The sequence below is a fragment of the Harpia harpyja genome, chromosome 13, assembly GCF_026419915.1.
Source record: "Harpia harpyja isolate bHarHar1 chromosome 13, bHarHar1 primary haplotype, whole genome shotgun sequence".
In the NCBI taxonomy this organism is placed as follows: domain Eukaryota; kingdom Metazoa; phylum Chordata; class Aves; order Accipitriformes; family Accipitridae; genus Harpia; species Harpia harpyja.
This window is the reverse complement of record NC_068952.1, coordinates 31,584,598-31,608,139: the sequence shown is the minus strand read 5'-3', so window position 1 is coordinate 31,608,139 and position 23,542 is coordinate 31,584,598. Positions and strand designations below refer to the sequence as shown.

The 23,542-nt window shown below is 36.0% G+C and overlaps 1 protein-coding gene across 2 annotated transcripts in view; it reads left to right on the top strand.

Moving 5' to 3' along the window:
* Positions 1-23,542, top strand: part of FMN2 (formin 2) — a 164,867-nt gene that overhangs the window by 111,972 nt on the left and 29,353 nt on the right. For both annotated transcript variants that reach the window (XM_052805703.1, XM_052805704.1), the window contains 2 exons: positions 3,758-3,850; positions 18,075-18,126. In XM_052805703.1, coding sequence (XP_052661663.1) covers positions 3,758-3,850; positions 18,075-18,126 — 145 coding nt within the window. The remainder of the gene's footprint in view (positions 1-3,757; positions 3,851-18,074; positions 18,127-23,542) is intronic.

The window sequence follows — 23,542 nt, the reverse complement described above, 5'->3', positions numbered from 1 at the left end:
GCAAAGCAATATGAAGAAGTTTTTACCTTTCTTTATTCCTGTTTGGGCAAATCCATGTTGTCAGATAAGCTTCTACCTAGTGCTTGGCTTTTGTGACTGCCTACAGGACTCTCATGTGTGGTGCCTTGAATACCTTTCAATTCTTTCATTATAAGAAAACTTAAAATCTGCTTAAAGTGAACTGAGCATAGGAATATGCTAGCTTTGTCTAAGTTTTTCAGTTGTGTACACATCTCCCAAGGTGAGAGAATAACTAAGCCTGTGAGAACAGGGATGCCTGTGAGCAAGTTTTGAGTCTGTTATCAAAAAAGAGACAAAACTTTTACAAACTCATCACAGCAGATCCCCTTTGCCAACCTATTCCTTTGATATCTGGGAAGTTTAGCTGGGCTGCTTCATGGAGAGAAATGTGTTTCAGTATGAAGCTGAGAAAAAAATATTAAATATAGAAGACTTGGTATTCTCACATACTTTTTGGTGTTTAGGGTTTTTTGGGGTTGGTGTTTTGGTATGTTTCATCTCCACATTGCTTAGAAGTTATTAAATACTCTTCTGACACAAACCTTGATTCAGTATCTTACTCTTTCCCTTGGGTAGAAATACTGGTAACCGTCTAGTGTTTTGTGTTCTTTTCATAAGATCAGCACCTTAATTTCTTCAGTTACAGTGAGGAATAACAATATCTAATCCAAATAGTGGGGTTTTATAGTCTTGTGACAAACAGAACATGATAAATGGGTGTTATATCTGACAGGTTGTGTAGGGACACCAGAGCACCAGGTCTGGTGCACCAGGTCTTGGTGCTCTGGAGAACTGGGAAACTTAGGAAGAGCTTACAGGCCTGTTAATTCTTCAATGAAGAAAGCATCCAATGAACCAGTTTGTTTTAAGAATCATAATACTGATATTAGTATGGTAATAATGACAGAATTTGGCCTATTTTTAAAGGTTGGATGCTACATATGATATCTTACTTTCTATAAAGCAAGAAAAAGGGATTTTTTCCTGTGTTTTTCTTTTGGATTTTAAATGACTTAGACATCATTTGCAATTCAGAAATAGGGTCAAAAATGGACCAGGACTGTTGTTATTCTGAATAACACTGATTTTAGTCTTTTAACAGGAGGAGGGGGGGAACAAACAAAAAAACCTCCACCAAAAACTGGAGAAACAAAGCTATCATTAACTGCACTCCCTTTCCCCCACCCCATATACATGCACAAACAAATCAACCATGGAAGAGCTTCCAGTATTTGAATGGTTAAAGAACAGACATTTCATTCTGACAATATTACATGTTTTTCTTTTCCACAGCAAGTTGAATATAAAGGATAGTATAACCCTGCATTTCCTTATAGACTTTGAAAAGGGACTGCTTCAGGCTGTTGGCATGGGTATAGGCTAAGATTGTTGGTGGGCATATATCTTAAGATCTATATTTCTCTCAAATCAGCTGAGAGATCAGGAGTTCATCGTGAGCTGCAGACATTAATTCAACAGAGTATAATGTTATACTTCTGTGAAGAATATGTAATCCATATTCTGGAAAAAGGTATGGAATTTTGGTGATATTAAATGTTACGGTAGGTTCTATAGTATCTTTCAGCTTTGCTACTTATTTCTGAAGAGGAGAAAAGAATAATAGAAATTCTATATGTCACCATCAGAATGTCTGTCTTTGCAGAATAGTATGTAGCTTCTCTATTTTTGTCTATCATACACTGTAAGAAAATTCATGGCCATTTGGATCCCCTCCCCTATTTCAGATGTGTCAACTAACATTTATTTAAAAATTACAGGTGTCTCCATGTGACTATATTCATGGTGTTTTTTAGTTTGGGGGGTTTTTTGTTTTTTGGGGGGTTTTTTGTTGTTTTTTTAAATACTGCTTCATAAGCAGGGTTACCTGTTTAATTAAATATATTCATGTTAATTTTCACCCCCTAAAAATCTGCTGGTATTTATTTCTATTTTGCTCTAAGCTTAAAAACAAAAACAAAAACAACAAAACCCCCCAAAACCAAACAACCAGCCAAACAAAAACCCAAACAGTGAAATTTTTATTGTCACCCTGGCTTTACTCCACTTGTGTGGAGTTACCAATTATTTGAGTCAGTCTGTTCTTCTGTATATGTGCATTTTAAAAACTGGTATCTCTAATTGTCTTTGGTATATTCACAACTATGAGAAAAAATGATTAACCAGTGTCTATGAGATCTAAAGCTGCATTCTCCAAAGATTTGCTCCAGATATAGCAGACCAGATGAGTAGCACCAGATGAGAATCAAATTATACAGCTAACAGAATACAAAGAGTGATATAACTACTGTCATATATATTTACCTACTTGGCAGCCTAGCTTGAATGACAAGATACAGATCTGTAGTGGGTTGGCTGACCAGCCTTTGCCAAAACTAATGAAACTTTGGATCTTTGCCTCTAATTATATTATCTTTAATTGCTCTACTATGCTCTTTTGGATATGTCATTAGTTTCTTGCTGTAAACTAGAGACTGGTATTATTTACCAGAATATAAATGCATGCTTGCTGAAGTAAGAACAAGATGACAACTGATTTTTTTTATTTTTTTATTTCCCCCTGAAACCCTTTCAAATATTACAGAACGACATTTTTAGAGCATATAATGGTGATACATGTAAAGCTACTACCTTTTGTTTCCAGTCTTCAAAAGCAGACTACAACTCTCATCTGTAGATATTTGGATTGATGCAATTCTAGATATCATTTATATTTACAGGAGATAATTATGATAGTACATTCTGCTGCTTCAAAATCTTTTTTTAAATGTCTAACCAGTCTTCTGTATTTAAAGACATATTAATAATCCTGTTTTGCCAAAAGAAACCCTAGAGAGTAAACAAGGAAAACACATTTTTTGAATGTGTGCACTTTTACTGGGAATTTGAGGCAGAATCAAGCAGGATTCATTTCTGTTGAATGATGGGAACTTATCACAGCCTAAAGAGATTTCCCCTATAATAGAAATCAGAGCTTAACATTCTCCTGAAGTAGTAGTGTCAAGTCTTCTGTTGCCCCAAACTAAATTAACTGGGATAGTTGGTGGAAGCATGATGGTACCACCTTACCAATGAATAATCTGTGTCAGGGCTGCTTCAGGCTCCAGCTACTCTGTCCTGGTCTCTAGTGCAATAAGAACCAAGCTGTCCTTCTCCAAGGTCTCACACAGAGTTCAAGCCATGATAACTATACTCTTATAATCTTTCACTTTAATCATTTTGCACTATTACTTTTGAACAATGCAAGACACTTCACTATGTCTGTGGTTTTATCAGGTGTCAAGCCCTCATCTGGCTTTACTTACTAAATTAAGGTCCTTCCAACTATTTGCAGCAGGTTTTGCATCTGAACTTTGTTTTGATTCAGGCACTGTCACCCGGGGCCACGTATGTCAACATGGCCTGGGATCTGAGTTTGTGATTTTGTTCCCATACTTTTTAGCCCCTTAAATTTGTCTTTCTCCTTCAAAACAATTGAATACTTTTGTTAATTTTTGCTACTGCTCATTTAAATTAACACACTGTCCACAAGTTATCTGTATATTTTGGTGAAAAACATTAGACTGGGAACTTAACTGCTTGTACTTGAAGTGGTGTTTGAGGCACATATTCCAGCGGTTTCATTGGCTATGCATTAACTTAAGTGTGTCTTTTATTACAGTATGCAGATCCACGCTATGATGTGTCATCCTGAACTAATCTGTTACTTCAATTTCAGTATGTGAGACAGAAGCAGCAAAAGTTTATCAGCTATCACTAGAAGAGCACCTCCAGCCTTTCAAAGACAGCATGGAGCAATTCATTAGTCAAGGTAAATAATGAAACGTCACTTAACCTTTTCATGACATTTCAAAGGAAAGTTATGGGAACAATGTTTATACATTGTGGGAAAGGGACTGTTTATTTTGGCATCATAGAAAGATGTGGATTAGTTTAATCAGATGCCACACAGTTCTGAAAGATTTGCAAAATGATTCTGTTATACTGTAGGTGACTCACTCTCTTTTGCATGACAGCAAAGACAAATGCTATTGGCTTGAGTGTGTGATCTTCTGATAAGTTCAACATTCCAGTAGAAAACAATTTTACAACCTTTGTTCCTTGAAAAATTATTGAAGCTGGATCTGTTTCATTAACTTCTTTCCAAAGAGATAATTCTTTTTTATGCGCCAAAAACATGGAGTAAGCATAGCAAAAGTAGTTAAAAGTTTTCCAGATATAAGGCAAATTCATATGAAATATTTGGATGTGATTAGTGGAAAACACTGCAAGAGAAAATATATTAGAAATATCCATGATGAACTGGCATCCAGAGTGCTAGAAGGAAAACGCTTTAAAAATGAAAAGACTGCTTTCAATGCTTTACTAGACCCTTCTTTTGCAAGACTATAGGAGGTATGGATAACTTAATTTTTCACTAGTGATATATCAGACCATGTCTTGAAATACTACTCTGAAAGAGTATACTCTGTATTGACCAATTCACTTTTTGATACAAGTTAGAATTCAATGTGTCAGGGTGACAATAGCTTGATGAGTACACCAATGTAATTTTAACTTTCTTGACCACTTTGCTGCTCCTTCTGCTTTGATATTGCATTTTGTAATAGAAGACAGACCTGTTGTCTCCTGAACAGGTTAGTTATGTGAAAAGTCAGTTTCTAGTGCCAATTCAATGGAGCTGTCAGTAATTTGTTAGCCTAGAGCTGTGTTAATGAGCTACCGTATATAGAAATCATTATTAACTGAATGTGCATTATGTTTGAGAGGCCAGTCAGATATGCATTGATCTCTTCTTGGTCAGAATATCCAAGATGACCACCTATCCAAACATTATAAGAAGTGGAGTACATTTGTTCTAATATACACTGATCCATGCTATAGGACTCTCAATTACAGTGAATAAATTGAGCAAACCCACCATTTTGAACAATCAAATGTGAACTGATGTTTTCTAAGACAAATGTCTATTAGCCAAACCTGGCAAACAGGATGTTGTCTCCAGCAACAGTAGGTATGAACTGCTTTAAAACTGGATTCTGATTATGTACATGACACACAAATCTTACATTAGTGGCATGATTAAACATGTAGCAAGTGTTTCACGTTAGGTTTATACTATTACTTATATATGTAGATAGGGGACAATCAAACCACAAGTTGGTCTGAAAGAGATCACTAATGGTATATGGTAAATCATGCCATATGTTTGCATATTAACCTTAATAACAGAGTAGGAAATCAAACATGAGGATTATATTTCATCAGACATATATCTGTTAAATTTCTTTCACTTCTTTTAGAAACCATACTTTTAGAAGTATCTAACCCTATACTTCAGCTTATTTTATGATTTCTGACTATGACTTCCAGAGCATAATTATATATAAGCTATATAGTAATCTGTTCTGTTTTTGCAAGGATACGCGATTTCCTTTCTTGACTATGTGTCTGTATTTTAGGAAGTGAGGAAAAGGGGGGGGGGGGCGGGGGGGAGAAAAAAAAGAAAAGGAAATGCATCTCATCCATTAAGAACTTTGCTGTGTTCCCATGTTAACAGTGGATATTGCCAGGTGGTTGACAAAAGGAGAAAAAACCCATGTCAGTAAAAATATCATTGTTGCATTTTAATGAAAATAATTGGAAATGTGTATTGTGAACACAGTGGACTGTGACTAAACAGTTTCTGCATTTATTTAAAACTGTAAGGCACATTTTGCAGAATTCTGTCCCAATGTAAGAAAGACAAAGGTTAACATATAGGAAAAAAGAATCCCTGGTTAAGTTCCAAAAATAAAGTAATTTTAAATACCTTTCATTATGAAATCCTTTGTTTTTACTTCATGGGATTGAATTCAGACTTGAAAGAGGCCATGTTTAAAGCAGGATTTCTCTTTCCTGTTCAGTGTTTGACAGGCTTTTGATCTAGATATTTTTTCTAAGGGCTTTTGTTGTTTATGTAGACATAATCGATGAGTCTTTTCAGCTAGACTGCACACATGATCATTTAGAAAAACAGAGGGACAATTCTTGGCACCTTTTGGGGATTTGTGTTTATATAACATATGCTCTGGGCAAAGAAAAATCAAGCTTTAAGTTTTTATCTTTTCAAGTTCCAGTTTCTCTAAAGTCAGAAAAAGTTTTAACTTATAATTCAGATGAAAAACATTTTTCATAGGGTTGAATAATTTGGCATGTTTATATGATGCCTTTTCAGAGGAGATAACTTGTGTGTATAATGGGACCCAAAAGTTCAAAGTAGCGTTATTTACAGCATATTCACTTATACTTGTTGCTAGCAGCTAAAATGGAAAATGGTTTTCCCATAGGCAAGAAAACTTGGACATCAAATTAAATATCCTTGGCAAGGGGTTAGAAAGGCACTGCTTTATAAGAATAGTTACATTCTGGCACAGTTATATAACTTTGAATTAAGTTATTGTAACTAGTCTAGCTGATTGTTACTATTCATGTATTAATAAAAAATCTTTTTTTAATGTTAACACTTCTATTAGATTCCTCAGAGACAAAAAAAGGTTGTATAATACTAGCTTACTTGTAAAGGTTATTTCATTTGAAAGATAGAGGGGAAGAGGCAAGAATATGTTCAGAGTTGTAACATTTTAGATGAAAATGCTAGTGGGATATGATTGAAGTTGTTCAGCGTTTGCCTTGCCAGCCTAGTCAGTAGGCTAAATAAATATGCAAATTAGTGAAAGGATGTCAGCCCTTTGTCTGATGGACTTCAGGGTCATTCTTAAAATGACCATTCCACTTAGCAGAAGATCAAATTACCTGTCCTATCCTCTCTACACTGGCTTAGTGGATATTTGCAAGAATGCTCTATTCTATGCATTTTATGTCTGAGGGTCTATGTGCCTCGAAAATTCCAAGGCAATCCCATCTGTTCTCCTGTGTTTTCTGTCCTCTTTTGGGGTCCACACGCTGCAAATCATCAGTCACAAAGTATATAATGTGGTTCTTTTGTTTTCACAAATGTAAATAATTTTTTCCTGAAATACTCCATAGGCACAGGGTCTAAAAAGGGAAAAGGAAAAAAAAAGAAAAAAAGCAAGAAGAGCTACTTCAAAAAAGCAGACTGGAGAAAAATTGTCAGAAAATGCAAAACTTTTAAAAATTATATTGGTTTGTTTGTTACATATTTCTAACCATTTCTTTACGGGTTTCCAATATTTGAATAATATACAATATAAGCATGAAATTTAGTAGAACAGCAGCCCTTTTCCAATGAAAAGTTATTCAGACAAAACTGTAAGAATTTAAAAAGTACTGTTTGCATGTCCCGATATTCACTGAAGTTTTCTGTCCTTGAGTTACTCCCCACATGTTATCACAATTTGAATAAGAGTGATTGCAAAGGAAAACACTGTTTGGGAGCCTTGTCTCCTTTGTTCTCTATGTAGTTGTGGAAAGATAGGGACACAAAAACATCAGAGATCACCTCCACTGGTTTAGAAAGTTTCAGAAATCACTTCTTTTCCTGGGGGAAATGTGTCTGACACACAGGACAGTGGGGAAATACTGAGGGCACTAATCATCATGCAATTTGTAGAGGAATTTTATTAGCAGTTAGTAATCCTTTAACCTTGTCCCCACTTGATAGGATAGCCAGCTCATGTTGAAAGAATGTGTGTGCATGAACCACAAATGAGTCTCAGTCCCCAGGTTTTAACTGTGGTTAACTTTGCAGTGAAAAGCAGTCTTCGGGTGTTTGCTGTTGGGACTCCAGCTAGGCTGTGCATTCTTGTCAGCCTGATAAGGCAGGAAAGTTATGATAGGAGGCAGCAACCATCACTCCCTCAGAAAAGTAAGCCTGGTTTGGGAACTGGGAACAGGCAATATGTTGGAATCACAGCTTTTTCCACTGAGATTCTATAAATTGTGCAAATGTTGCAGACTTCAAATCTGAGCAAGTCATCCGATATCATATTCAGAAGTCAAACCAATTTAACTAGTTTTAGACTTTAGAAAAAGCATTACGGTGTAGGAAATTTAAGCACTGGAATGCATTGTTTGTAGAAAAAGTAAAAACATAATTTTCTGGTGTTTAGCTAGTTCATCTAAAAACATTGGGAATAATTCCAGTGTGATTGTAAGTTTGGGAGTACAAGGTAACCATTCAACCTTTGGTTCCTTCTAGTCTTATTTTGCAAAATTCTGCAGTTCTGCTCTTGTTAGTGAATGCCAGCCCCAGGTTTCATTCTGTTGGACCCAAGAATACAGACTCTTCTCCAGACCGAAATTCTAGCCACATCCTCATGATCTTGCAGAATAAAGATGCTAAAATTGTCCTCTTGGGTGAACTGTCTGTAACCATCTCCCTATTTGCCAGGAAGAGCATTCAGGAATCCAGTTTCCAAGCCATTAGTAAATGAATGTATAAATCACAAAGTGTGTTGTATTTATCGCTGTAGCTGCAACCAGATAGTTGGCCATGACTTGTTCTTTTAGCAAAAGTCAAGCAGCAAAAGGCTGTGCATCATCAAATGATGGATTGTGAATAAGACTAAAGCATCAGACTGACTCTTGGATGGCTGGGTTCAGTTCCTGGCTCCAGAAGTACTGTAGATGATTGTGAAATGAATGCTGCTAGGGTAATCTTAATTCTGGCATTTTCTAACCCAGAATGATTGATTTTGCAGATTCCATTTTCTTTAAATGTTGCTTTTATAATTTGATTAATATAAGGGAGAACATAGCAATACTTGATAATTTTTATAAAAATAATTTGAGGCAAATACAACTAAAACACCATTAGAAATATATACAAATAAATGTTTTTGTTTTTCTTTAAAAAAAAATGCACAGAACATTAAGGAGTTGGATATTGGTAGATTTATGTGGAGATATTAACTTTAAATATTATTATTATCAAAATATTCTAATTACTAAGATTAAAAAACCCAAATATTTTTCATCTTAGAAGAAACTATTGGAGGGATATGAAGAACAAGCGACATAAAGTCACTAGAACAAAAGATGCAGGAATTCACAATGAAACAATTTAATTCCATGTATGTTTACATTTTTATGTTAGTATTCTTTTTGTTGGATTACTGAAAGAGCTTTTAAAACTTGTTCTTTGAGTGCTGAAAGTATTTTTTTAATCTCACACTGACATCCTAATGCTAATAAATAGTTTAATGTCAGTATTATATAAACTTGTCCTTACCTCAGATGTCAGTACCACCATTGGTGTGCATTATTACATAATAATCCTAATTCAGATTGTGTTGTATTTGCAGCACTAAACAGGCTTCACTGAATTAGCCTCGCCTTGCCTCAAAGTCCATGAAAGGCCAAACCTGGGGCTGGCAGCTGTTTGTGCCCTTGGCATGGGACCTCATTCAATCATTTTTGTAGGCATCAATACAATGATTGCAGACAGTACAGGTGTGGTAGAGTAAAAAAGGTAGTTTGGCATCACTTGGGAACAGATCAATGCATGAGTGTCACAATAGCATGATGGAAGTCATCCACCCCAAAATATTCTGGATAAATGCAGCAGATTACTGAAATTACCAAAAACCTTGTGGATAGCTGGAGGGGTGGAATTAATTCACATTTTAAATCTCTTCTCCAGTAAAATCTGAAATGTGTTCAAATAACATTGATTTTACCACATAGTTCCTGGTATGGAGAAGGAAAAATAAGAGGAAGACATTAAAGCTTAAGTAAGAGTGCTTAGCTCCTTCATTAGCCCTCATCACTATGGCATGACATGTCTAGCACTGCAGAGTCCAGGCTCACAACTGAACAGCCTTCCTTTTAAATCAGGCCTGAAAGCTCTCGCAGTATTTTTACTGTAGTTAATAACATACATTTAGTCCTAGGTATGCTAGCTAACTGCATATCTGTTTAGTGCCTAGTCGTGACCTGGTTGAGACCTTTGAGCAGTGTAGGATTTTAGAATCAGTAGCAAGGAACATGGGGTAAGGAGCTCAAAGCCACACATGAAATACAATGTTCCTTTCTCCCTTCCCTTCTCCCTTCCCTTTTTGCACCTGGGTCCCACTTCTCCCTCCATTGAGCTGACAGCAGATGTCATCTTTCAAAGGGTGGCAAATAACCTATCTTCTTACCAGACTGCTGCCTGAGATGGGTTAAAAGAGGACACAAACAGCAAAACGTGGAGAGAGTTCACATCTTGAAACAGCATGTATTAGGGGTAGATAGGACTTGTACTAAGGTTTTTTTGTTGTTACTATTAATTAATATAGTTATTAATTTGAAAAGTCAGTCTTCTTTTATAGAGTCTGTTATTAAGTTTAAATTTTTTTTAACTTTCAACAAAGATCAACTTTCAGTGCTTACATATTCACTGAGAATTTAAGCTGTGGTTCCAGAAATCTTAGTAATAATCTATGGGGCTAACGCATAATTTGAGTTGTTCCCATTGTATGAGTGTAGAGTCATTGTGAAGTGCAATTTTTTGAATCAGTATCAATGTTTAACTTATTGTAGGTGTTGAAAAAACTGGAACAACATAGTTAGGAAAATGTCCAGCATATTGGATGCTTTATCCCCAGTTACCTTCAAGAAAGTGGGGTCTGAATGAAATATTTAAATGTTCTTTTTCATGTAGGTATGAAAATCTTAGAAAATAAGGGAGAAGGAGTGGGTATTCTTCACGCTCGCAACCTTCTATGAATTTGTCATAGGAAATACAGAAGGATGTAAGACTCTTGCTAGGATTCCCAGAAGAAATCCTGCTTTCTTCTCTTGCAAAAGTTTTCTTAGCATGAACGTACCTGATAACAAACCATCCAAATGTACTTGGATCTTTGTTCAGTGTACATAGAAATTCTCAAAACTATAGCAACGTAGCTCTAAGGACTCCTTGAAAAGGCATTGTATCAGTTGGGGGAAAAAAAAAAACCAAAACACCCAAACCAAACAATCCAAAAACTGGCTCCACTTGAAAGTTACAGGAAAGCACACTCATAGCTAATTATAAACAAATACTAGTTAACACTTTAAATAAAAAGAGAGGAAAAAAGCAAAAAGATTTAGGATGTAGACAAGTAGATGAAAGGATTCTTGTTGATTACTCAGATGCATTCCTGTATTCAATTACCTGAGAAGATGTGATATTCCCTTAAGAGAGATCAGGAGATCAGAAGGGATGGCAATTTCGTGCATCTTCTTACTCATAGCCCTTTGAAACTGGTTCAGCAGAAATAGCTTAAATTGCAACAGGGTTTGGGGCCAGACATTAACTACAGACAGTAGTCGCTGGGTCAAGATCATACCACAAACCAACAGCAAAATGTTCTGGTGGAATAAAAGCCCTGAGCGGGTGCTTGCAAGCTGTTCGAGTAGAACTACAAGGTCTACTTGGAATAATTTCTGAATCAGAACCAAAGGGTCAACTTGTTTTGTGACTATGCTTATCTAGTACATTTGCACATAAAGGACACCGATAATTCGTATTAACTGTTAGCTTTGAGTCTATTTTTTTTCTCATAAAATTCCTGGTGTTGCATATTCAATTTTAAGCTTAAGTTTTAATGCTTTTTTTTTTTTTTTACAAAGCCACTAAGCACGAGCCCCTGTCATCATTTAAAAATTAATGATCATCTAACTTTTCTTTACAATATTTCCCAAAACCCACTTCCTTTTTGATAGTTTCCATCTAAAATGGCTACTTAGTTCTTCCCAGTGGCACTCATGTCCCCAACCACATTAGTCTTATTAAACAAACAACAACAAAATCCAAAAACTGAGGCAAAACACATTTAGAAGTCTAAAGAGGGGAAGAAAGAGGTTTTTCTCAAGAGCTTTCTACTGATCCTGGTGTCTTTGCTATTCTCATTTGGTATTTCAAGGTATTTCAAAACACGGTGTTGAATAGTATGCGGATTGCCAAATAAAATAGCTGTAAGTATTATTTTGGTGTTCTCTGGGGGCATTTAAAAGTACATGTAATACCAAGGAGAATGGAGAAATTCTCTTAGGAGCTCTGGCAGAGGTCTTGTAAACTTGAACCTTAGACTCTAATAATACCAGTGTAGATACATGCCCTTGTTTGGGGGGGTTGTTCATCCAGTATCTTCAGTCTCTATCTTCCCTTTCTTTCTGTCCTAGTCACATGCATGAGATACCTACAGAAGGTATCCTCATGGTCTCTGTCAGGCACCTCAGGTCCTCAGATCTTAGTGGAGCTGTGTCAGCAGTGACAGACAAACCACCTGACGTTCCATACACTTTCTTTAGAAGTCTGTCCCTCAAATTTGTTTTTATTTTTGTTTTGTTGGGATTTTGGGGTGAGTTTGTGCCTCTGCCAGAGGAGATAATTGGTATATTTTCAAAGTCCCAGCTACTATTTACCCAGCACCACTGTGGAAAAAAATGTCCTCTTTAAAGATCCTAGGAAATCTGCTGTAAGGGTTTGTAAAAGTGTTAGAAATAGTTTTCTTTTTTTCAGTAAAAAGGATTTCTAAAAATTCCACTGCTTTTTAATAATATGTGTATAGCACAAGGGTAGTCGAGTTTAAAATAGTTGTTGTAAGTCTTTGACCTCCCAGTTAGTCTTAGGTCAAATGTTTCTTAAGATTTTTAAATCCTCTGGAAGAGATGATAAAGAGTGAAATATCTCACTTTCAAACAAGAAATTGCAACAACTGATAACAGACAACAGACATTATATGCAATATCTGTCCATACAGAAAATAGTCTGTATATACAGAAAATAGACATATTCTTGTAAATAACTTTTTTAAAAAACAGATTTAATGCAGAAGGTATAATGGTTAAATTTGAAGGAGACTAATATAGAAAGTTTATTGGACTGAAAATGAGAAGATACTTGGCAACGTTCTTAGTTCACAGAGTGGCTTGATTCCTGCAGAGATTTTAGCATAATCTGTCCGAAATGTCACTTGTCATTGAGGTCAGAGGGGAGAATTTGTGGTAGAAAAATGGCTTTTATGTCCTTATCTTTAAGCCCCTCTTCATTTAATTTAATATTCTAGGCTTCTTAAAGAAAAAAAAAAAAAAAAGACTCTTGCAGAAAAGTGAATTAGTGAATTATACTGTTCTGCTAAAAACCATTTTTTTCTAGAATGCCTGTGTATACTTCTCATATTCAATTTTGTGAGACGCTTCAGGTTTTCATAAATGCATAGGTCACTTTAGTATGGCTATTCATATATGTGCCTTTGCAGAAGTTTATATGTACTCTTTGCAGGACGCTAATCTAAATGAATTGGAAGAGCAAACACACGGAACAATGGCATGTATCATTCTGGAATGTGGGTATATGCTGATAACGACAGAGCTTTTGTGAATTGAGTTAATTAGACTTTGTGAGGCCTTGTTGGAAAGCTTGTTTTGAATTGCATGAAATCAAGTTTTATGCCCCAATTATAAAACATGAAGCAGTAAATTTAAGCAAATACAAAAAGTGATAAGATAGAACATCTGATGTGAGTAAATTTTGAAGAAATACATATTCCCTGTAGTTAAAAGAATCGATTGAAGCATCTTGGATATAGTACAGTCCTCATGCTTGGTAAGGAATGACGTAGGGAGGAAGGAATGTACTTGAATTTTGACCAAATATATAACGTATTTAAGAAGTGTAGACCTTGCTCTAAAGAGAGACCATCTTTAAATAACCTGAAAGTATCTTAATGGAAAAAGCAGGAAAACAGTGGAACATCATCCAACAAGAAGGCATTAAAGGTGCTTTCAAAAGAAAAACTGAAAAGAAAACTAATTCAGTATATGTTGTATATAGTACATAAGGCAGCTTTGGTCCATGAGAGGGCACTTTCACTCTAAAATGCTCTTTTTTTGATATGGCAATGTTTTTCAATATGACCTGAAGTTATTTTTCAACTATATCCTTTTAAGTAGATTTTACAAAATATGTATGCCTTCAGGATTATGAGAGCTGCATGTAAAGCTCTACAATATGTTGAGTGTATGCAGGAAGAGATATAAAACTAAGTTTTACCTCTGCTTACTGATGCATTACATGAAATTTAGGGGGTAGTTTTTCCTGGTATGATATAGTCTTTAATAGATTTGGAACAGTATATTTGGAGGTGGTTTAGTAAGTTAGTGTCAATGATCAAGAAATCTACTCTTAGTAGGGAGTTGGAGAAAATATGGTGAGTCAGTAAAATACAGAATATTTTCATTTGGGAAAGATAACTGACCCAAGAGAGGGAACTCCTACATCTGTCAGAAAAGCCTGCAAGCAGTCGCTGCCATGGCCAGCTGACAGATTCTGAATATATATGAAAGCAGATATGGCTACTGGATGACTACAAGATTTCTTTTAATGTTTTAATGTTTTTCAAAGTCAGTAAGACTTTCTGAAGTAATCTTGTTTCTTGAGGATAGAGATAGAGAGAAATTTTAGTGGCAGAACAGAGCACTCAGATGTTCTCAGCTGCCATGGTATCCCTGGAAATGACCAATTTTCCTGTATCGGTCATTACCGTGGTAGGATCGCTGTGGAGTGGGTAGGGATTTTCTCCTTTTTACTCCACCTGTTGGAGTTCTCCTCTTTTGTAAAAGGAAATACACTTTTCTCCCAAGACTGTTCTCCCAAGGTGGACTCCTTGCAGCTGGTACTTAGCACTTAATCGATATAGGCTGCCAAGAAGGAAGAATGCCAAACTTGTGCCTTTCAGGCACTCTCTTTACAGTTATGATGAACTGCTTTGGAGGAAGAAGTGACAGTGGAGATGCATTATATTGAATGAAATGGTAGAGTCTAATGCACTCTGGGACACTTTGACTGAATCTGTTGTAACTCTGAATTTTTTTTCTTCCCCTACTCAAACAGAAAAAATGAGTTGATAGCAGTTTGCCAATGGGGTGATTAGTACAGAGCAAAATATCAATAACCACTAATATCAGGTGATCATATCAGTGGCCAGTTCCAGAAGTTATAGGAATCTCCAGCTGCTTCAACATCTCATAGTTATTCCATTATATCCAGGTGATAGTAAGACTTTTGTGGTTTTGATAACAGGAGGCTTTCTTCCCTTGCTGGTTAAATCTCAGTACATGTCTTTGACTAGCCATTGTCCACAGCTTTCAGATGTTTACTGTATGCTAGTGCAAAAGCAGTCATCTGAATATTTTCTTTGGACAGGGACAGATCTCTGAGTGTACATACTGTATTTTCTTCTCTTTCACTGGTGCCACCTGTCGTCTTGTGGAAGCAGAATTGTTTTCATACTGTTCTTTAACTTTTTATGTCTAGAAAAATGAGAAAGCAAATGGATTGCAAGTCAGATTTACACTTGAATAATATCACTTTGATAACATGCAAAAGGTTTAGAAGTGTTATCACATATTTGGAACAGACTACAAGGGAATTCTCTTTTAGAGAAAATTATTTCCTTGCAAGATTCTGTTTAATGCCAAGAGGTGATCTGATGCAGGATGAAATATCTCTCTGTGGGTATAGTAGCTGGTCTATGCATATGTACTTACCACTTCTTAAAAAAAATGTTATTACATGCATCCACATCGTTCAGGGATTCTCAAGATTCTTTTCATTGTGTTATACCCGTTCGCCATGAAATGATTAAAAGTACGGATGCCTGAAGTTTGTTTTTTTTTTTTCTCTTCCCCTCTGGATCATAGTAACTTTCCTTTTTAATTGAAACAAAACTTGCTCCAGAATGGGGACATTCTGACATGCTTTGATAAGCCTAGTATAATATGTTGTGCTTGCACTCTTTCAAAAAGTAAATTATGGAATATTTGCTCTGTTGTTGGTGGGTAAATTATTGTTTGTAAGCATGTGCAGAACAGTTTAAATAAGGAAGAAAAACCCCCAAACTAGACAGCTCAGATGATGTTATATCCCATCAATCCTGGAAATTATAAAAAGAGTTATATCCTATGAATATGATGTGTGTACTAAAAGACTGTCCTAGGCTGGAACATGCTAGCCTCTGTTTCCAAGCATTGCTTAAATGAGGGGAGTCCAAATTACATTTTTCAGTAAAAGAATTATTTATTTTAAAAGTTATATCTGCAGATACTTAGTGAAAGTGTTAATGCAGAATTAGATATTGGATCTCCCTTCATCCAGGGAGTTTGTGTGCAGTTTCTTCTCTCTTGCACCATATGGTTTTACAAGTCATACCTTGACTTTCAGGACTGAAGTATGAAGAGAAAAAAAAATATTAATGAAATTCTGTCAAAGCTGCCAGGTTTCACCTGGTTTCATATCCAAAGCAAGGCAAGGCTTTCAAGAAAACCTCTTAAGTCAGCCCAGATTCACTCAACACTGGGCCCAAGTTCACTCGAAAGGGTTGTGAGCCCTCACAAACCTTTTGAAGAATCTGGGTTGAGTTTCAAGTCAGTATTGAAACCTGTAATCAGGCCGGCTTCACGTGCTCTTGAATTTCCTTGAGAACATTTACCCAGCTCTCCCTCAAGTTTTCTGTGGTTTGCTGGGATTTTTTTCACTTTCAGCAAAACAATGATGGAGCCTGAGTCTTCAAGTAATGATTACTAAATCCAATGTTTGCTGCTGCAAACAGCCAGGCAATGCTCACCCTACTCAGCAGACTACATTACTACTAATAAAAAGCATTTGCAGCATCAGACATAGCTCTGATCCTTGTTCTGACTGGGGAAAGAATAGGGAAACTCCATTTGTGTTTCTTTGCTACAGATTTCACATGTCTATTTTAGTGTTATTGTATGTTTGTAAAGTGCTGTTGATTGAAACGTTGTAATGGAAAAATAGTGGTTATCTTTGTACCCTAATAATTCCATTGCCTTTCTCATTTTTGCCAAAATTAAAATTATGATTTCCTTTTTCAAAGGCGGTGTGTCTACAATGTAGAAGAATAATTTTAATGAATTATTATTGTAGATCTATGTAGGGAAAGTGGACTGAAAAATAGCTTAAAGGTTTATTCTTCTTTTTTAGGTTTCTATATGAATTCTGTACTGTTGCCCTTTGTTTCCAGGACAGTTCAGAGCCTCTTCATGTCACAAAACCCACTGACTCTTGGGAATCCTAAAGTTCTCCTTGCAAATTAGCAGGCCAGTAGTCCAGCAGACTGAAAAGGGGAATCAAGTTCCAAACCAAAAAGCTTTTGGCTAAAGCGTGCAGATCTTAAATGGGACTTAAGTTGTGCTACCTGAATGACTCTATAAGTATAAATCTCACCTAAGCATGCATGCGCAGAGCAGTTTGTACTATTGCTTTGCATATTAGTGATGCCTAAGTTAATACGCATGTTCTTGTAGGTTTTGTGTATCAGAATAGCTATCTAAGTGAAAAGGATACAAAACAAAAATATGAGAGAACACATGGAAAATAGATAATTTTGTCACCAATGTGTGGCAATGACAGTTTTGTATTTTTAATTTCCTTCTCATGATCACCAAATGATAATTTCTTTCATGTAAAACCAGTCCTGTTTTCAATATGGGCCTGCTGTGGCTCTAGTACTTCACTAACTGATGTGTGTACAGGGAGACGGTGTGTGCAGGGAGGGGGAAGAGAGCTTTTATTTGTAACTGTTGAGCAACTTTTAGAAAAGCTGTAAGGCTGAATCCTTCCTGCTCTTCACTCAGCTTTTCCTCCTCTTGGTAGACCAGTTCCCATGTTTGTTAAGTTTTCAGAATCATTCTTTAAGATCTGGTTTTAAGTCACTTTCCTGACTTGGTTGTTGTTTATATTACTGCAAGTTTTTTTTTTAATTTTCAAAACTTGCTTCAAGTTTTTTTTTGTGGTTGTGGTGTTCTGTTTTTTTGATGATTTTTTTTTTTTTTTTGGTTTTGTTTGTTTGTTGTTTGGGGTATATTAATAGGGATATCAAAATTCATGTAGTTTTGTGTGTTTGGGGTGTGTGTTATTTGGTTGGTTGGTTTGTTTGTTTGTTTTTCTCTCAGAATTGATGTATATGAGTATATCCTCAGGTGGTTTCTATACATTTTATACATGACATTTACAGCAAAAATTATCCTGAAATAACATCTTTATCTTTCACCTTGTAGCTAATTCTTTGATTGTATTTTTACAGCTAAAATAGACCAAGAAAATGAAGAGAAGTCACTGGCAGAAGCACATAAAAGGTAAGAAAGAACAATGCAGTAAAACCTTGTTTTGCTAGAAGTTGCTGTATTGGTAGCCAGCATTATTGTATTTTTGAATAGTGAAAGAAATGCACTCAGAAAACTAAGTGATATTTATTTATTGTCAATTTTAATTTGACAATTAGGAAAAAAAATTGAAGGACTATAGACACACAGCCTACCTTTAGAGAAATATTGCATATGACTTCTGTCTTTCGGAACATGCATGTACCTTATGTAAAAATAAATTCAGTCTATATCCTTTGGACTGAGAGAAAACTATTCATACTACACCAGAATCACGGTGATTTGAGAGACATGTAGCATTTCCCAGGCCACTATTATTTGTTAGGTACCACTTCCTGTGCTTATAAAATGTCTGCTTTAAAATAAAGAATGGAAATCTGTTTTTTAATATACTAATGATATGTATAATTAAATGTGACTTCCTTTGTAGAATTGCTAATAGATCTTCAAATAGGTTTTTGTGGCAAAAAGCAAAATACCTCATTAAATTTCATTACCGATGTGTGCAGTTGAGAGTTTTCAAAATTGGGAATTTCACTGCATTGCACAACTTGTGGTTTCTTCTGATTTTTTGGCAGTGTTCTCCAAAAGTTCTCCAGAAGCAGTGTTTAAATGGGACAGATTTTTATCTGTCCCAGCAAAAGACCAAAATATGACACACACCATTTATATTCCAGATTTAATGAAGCTGACAGTCTGCATTTGTTTTTCTTTCACTAAAAATAGCATCTTCTTTTTGTACTAGCTACAACTGCCACTGAATATATGCTAATGAATACACTCATTATATATTCCCAGAGCTGGGAAGTCTTTCAATTGGATTCTGGTAAAATATGCCACTATAAAAGGTTCTAGTTTTTACTATGGTTTGTTAGCCATTCTATGGCTCCGATGCCCACATTTGCTACCTGCTGTAATGCCACAGTGCAGTTGACATCTTTCCTGGTACAGCACCACATTTTCTCTCTATTCCCTCGGGCCATGTACTAAAGATACTACCTGAAAAGGAAGCCAAGGGGAGAGTGGATCTTCCTCTGCCACAAGAAGCTCCCTTCTTACTTGTAAGGAGATGGTAAGTCCTTGAGTGGTACATTGGTGATGCAGGATCATGAAGGAAAAAATGGAACAAAGGGAGCAATGCTTTGGCTTAGTATCGTACCTCTTGCTCAAGTATATGAAAGGCATTCCTGACATTTCTTAGGTTTGTTTAACTTTTGAGTTACATAATTCTTATCCTTAAAAATCTCCTTCACGATAAAACTTTGAGAGAAGAAACTGCTGTTAGGAGAAGAGATTTTTGTGATCTCTGACTGCTCTTTTAAACAAACTTTCTCCTGTGGAAAATGGATTAGACTACATGTCCAAAGCTGACACATGTCTAAGGACAAGGGGAATCTGCAATCTGTTCAGGAATCTTGTGACTTGTCACTGTCTTCACTCTTCATCCTTACTTTTTTCCCTGACTGCACTGGAACCATCATATCCAAAACTTTCTATTGGTATATCTAGCATCCACAATAAGGGGGAAGAAAGCAAACTGCTCCCTGGATTCTCCTTCAGCTTGGTCTGCTCCTTCCGACTTGTCCTAATTCTTTCTTCTCCACCTATGTTGAGTGCAGCAGCTCCTTTTACACAGTAGTTTGTCAAAGAAGAAAATTCACCTTCATTGTTCCTCTTTACTGTGAATATCTAGCAAGGATAACATCACATCAAAACCTTTTGTGGAACACATGAGGAATTATGCTAGGACAACGTTAGGGCAAAGTTATTTTTAGTATTATCTAGGCCACATATCTCTCTCTTTCTTCCTTCTACCTTCCCACTGAAATTCTTTATCAGACTAGTGGCATTTGTTAAAATACTGAAGACAGCTTCATGTTACAGTTTTAGTATTATGTGTATTTATTTCACTAAGATCTTTAATTGGGCTTAGAAATAAAATGCTTGGGATCTTTTTTGGCAGGGGGGTGGGTGAAAAAGAAGATGAGAGCTTAAAAAGCTGAATAAAAGATTAGTGACATTTGGCTAATCATAGGTAGAACAGCAGTGCATAGGATGGCTAGACAAGCAAGTAGTGCAAGGAAAAGTGATGGATTAGATGGAGCAAAATTAATGTGATTAATGTGCTTGGATTTTCCTTTTTTGAAGTGGATAACTTCAGCCCGTGTATAAGTTCAGGTCTACCCCATGGTAACATTTCTTTAGCTTTCAGTAAAATCTATAGATTTTCTTTTTTGTTGTTTTGTTAGTTTGGGCACAAAATATTAAAGCCGATATCTCCATAAAAATACGAAAGTCTAAAAGAAAAGCTCTTGCAGCAATAACAACAAAAATGTTTCTAAAATGAATAATGATTTGGGGAAAATGCAGCAATGTGTATTTTAGAAAAGTTCAATTGTGCAATAGATGAGCTGAAATGGAAAGTTAATCTTCCACACAAAACAAAGAAAAAGAAAATGGAATGTCGGCTCTAGGGACTCCATACAGCGTATAGCTGTTCATTTGTCACAAGTGAGAAAATGTTTAATCGGTTTTGAAATGATGTATTCTCTCTTTATTTATCATGTTTAGTGACTTTAAGAGTGTCAGTATGTAAAGTGTTTATCCAAGGAATGGATTTCTGGCACATGGATAAAATGAAAAGTGAAATGTTTAGCTCGCAATAAGCATATGTTCCAAGATCTCTCTGAGTAAGTATCCTGAGATGAGAAGAAAGCACACAGGTCTGTGTTTATCTAGCTTACGCAGGCAGACAAGGAAGGCTCCAGCCTGGTATTAACACTGAAGTGACATGGAATGTCTTCACCAAACCCCAAACAATTACATCATTCCCTTAGCAATATTGATAAAGTGTAATAAAGAAGAACCTGGCACTTTCCAATTAGATCCTCATTGCTAAATACTTGAGAAACTGTGAAATATTTGACACGTACAGTAAAAACCACTGTTTTGGGGGGAGGGGAAAGAAGTAAAACAGGAGAGGGAGAGGAGGAGGAGAGAAAGAGATGGTTCTTATATTTTAGGAGTCTACAACTTGGTGCTTTTTTTTTTTTTTTTTTTTTTTTTTCCCAGATTATGTCCTCTGTTCCAAGATGCATAGCTATATGCTCAATTGACATAGCTGTATATAACATTTAAACAACTTTAAAATTTAGCATCTTTGAAAATTGGGAGATACAGCACACTTTCTACCAAGCACAAATACGTTCTCTGTTTTCTGTATTTTCATTTACTTAGCTTTAAATATCTCTGATCTTTCAAGATGTGATATTCTTTAAGCAGGGAGAAAAAATTAGAAGCACTATTGTTTCCAGGTATGCTTAATACAATTTTAGAATGAGATAGTTTGATCACAGTATCCACAGCAAGTAGGAACCAAGATTGCATCAAAGTAACTGTGAAAAGTAATATGATAGCTGATGTCTTGTTTACCATGCTAGGATAAAAAGCGATAGCAACAGCAGCAATATAATCTTTCTGGCTTATAATCAGAAATGAGCTAGTTGCTCCTCTTCTTGCACTTCATTCCTGAAGAAGCAACAGCTAGACAACCTGACTAGAATTACCAGAAACAGCATTCAGTGAAGCTGAAGGTCCTAATTCTCTGCCTCGCTACCTCTATTCAGCTGAATAGCTATGAAGGAATTGCATGTAGCTTTATTACTTTCTTATAATACCTTACCCAGTATTGAGTTCTGATCTCCTTGGAAGGCTGCCAGATTAGGGTCTTTTTTTAGAAGAAAATAAATCCAAACTGTAACACTGATCTCTCTTCCACTGAAATAGTGAAGATGATCTTTTTCTTTTTCTTCCCCTCTACCTGCAATGATTCGTCTCTTCTTGGAATAACACCTCAGGAATCATTCACAAATTGAACTGGAGATGTTTGGTTTAGACCTGAAACACAGTCAGATGATCTTCAATTCTTCCTGCTATCTCTGTCAAACAATGAAGCATGGGATTCTAAATTCAGTGCAGTAGCACTGAAAATTGCTCAGTTTTACTCATACTGCTGTCATCTAAGAGGCAATGTATGCCGAGAATCTCCTAAGAACACTACAGGTCCTTTTATTTCTAATATTTCAGATAGTATAACCCTGCTTGAAGTGCTGACATAGGTCACTAAGACGACAGTCCCATATAATGGTGTCTTGATTTAGGGCGAAACTGTTTTTCCTGCTGTGATGCCTGATGAGGGCTGGATAGACAGAAATGCCGCTCACTATCATGGCTTTGTGTACATCACCGATTTTAACAAATCTGAGAATTTAATCTGTTCTTTAGTAAATCTCAATGCACTATGAGAATATATATTTGTTTTATAAAAAGTCAAACAGAGGACTTTCTGCCTTCTGACATAAGTATCAACTGGGGAATTTAGGATGTGTGTGGCTGGATATGGAACACTCATCTTGCCATGTCAGGATGTTTTTATTTGGCTTATTTTATAATTTGCTCCCATTACTTGCACATTCCAGTGATTTTTTTTTTTTTAAGTTTTTTTTTTTTTTTTTTAGGCTTTTAAGTGCTTCTTGAGTGCAGCCTCCCAGGCACCTCTTCTGTTTTCAGGACTTTTAATAATCCATTTAACAATGTATTGTTGCATTCTTTGCTGTAGCAACAAATGACATTAATTTTGAAGAGAAATGTTTACGTTTAAATTCCCTGCAAAAAAAAGTACTCCTGACACAACAGTCTTCACAGACTTCCATTGGCTTCACTGAACATGAGACTTGGGGAGGAACAAAGCTTTACACCTGCTTATGAGCTGACAAGTTGATGACACTTAGAGAAATAGCAGACAGTATGGTACAATGGCACTGCTGAAAAGCAACACCTAAAAATGTAGCACCTAAGTCTGGTAATCCTTTAAAACAGTAAATGTTCCTCCTGCCTCCCTACCCTTCACACAATGGTTTGGATTGTTTCCAAATGTGAACTGTAAAGTTAAAGTGAAAATTGAGTTAATGATTGATAGAAAGTGGTGAAAAGCTCAGAATGGAGAGAGGTATGTAGTTTAAAAAAAACTCAGCACAACACTTTTAACTGAAAGGCAAGAATATGCTGTTGGACTCCATCTTTCACTGCTCTTTGGCCATTCGTCCTTTGTTGGTTCCTCTACTGTTAGGTCTCTTGTTTTGCTGTGTGGCTCCCAGCATGCAGACTTGAATTGCTCATGGTAATACATTTCAGACTGTAGGTATACATTAGTTGCATCAGCAAAAAGTAAATACTGGGTGAGCAAAGGAAATGTGTATAGAAGAAGTTTACAGACTGTTAAACAGATTGGATCATTCTAGTTTAGTATCCCATCTCTGACAAAATATCAGGGCCTGTAAATATGCAGTAATGGAAATTTAGCTGGCAGCTTAGTTGTGATGTCAGAAAG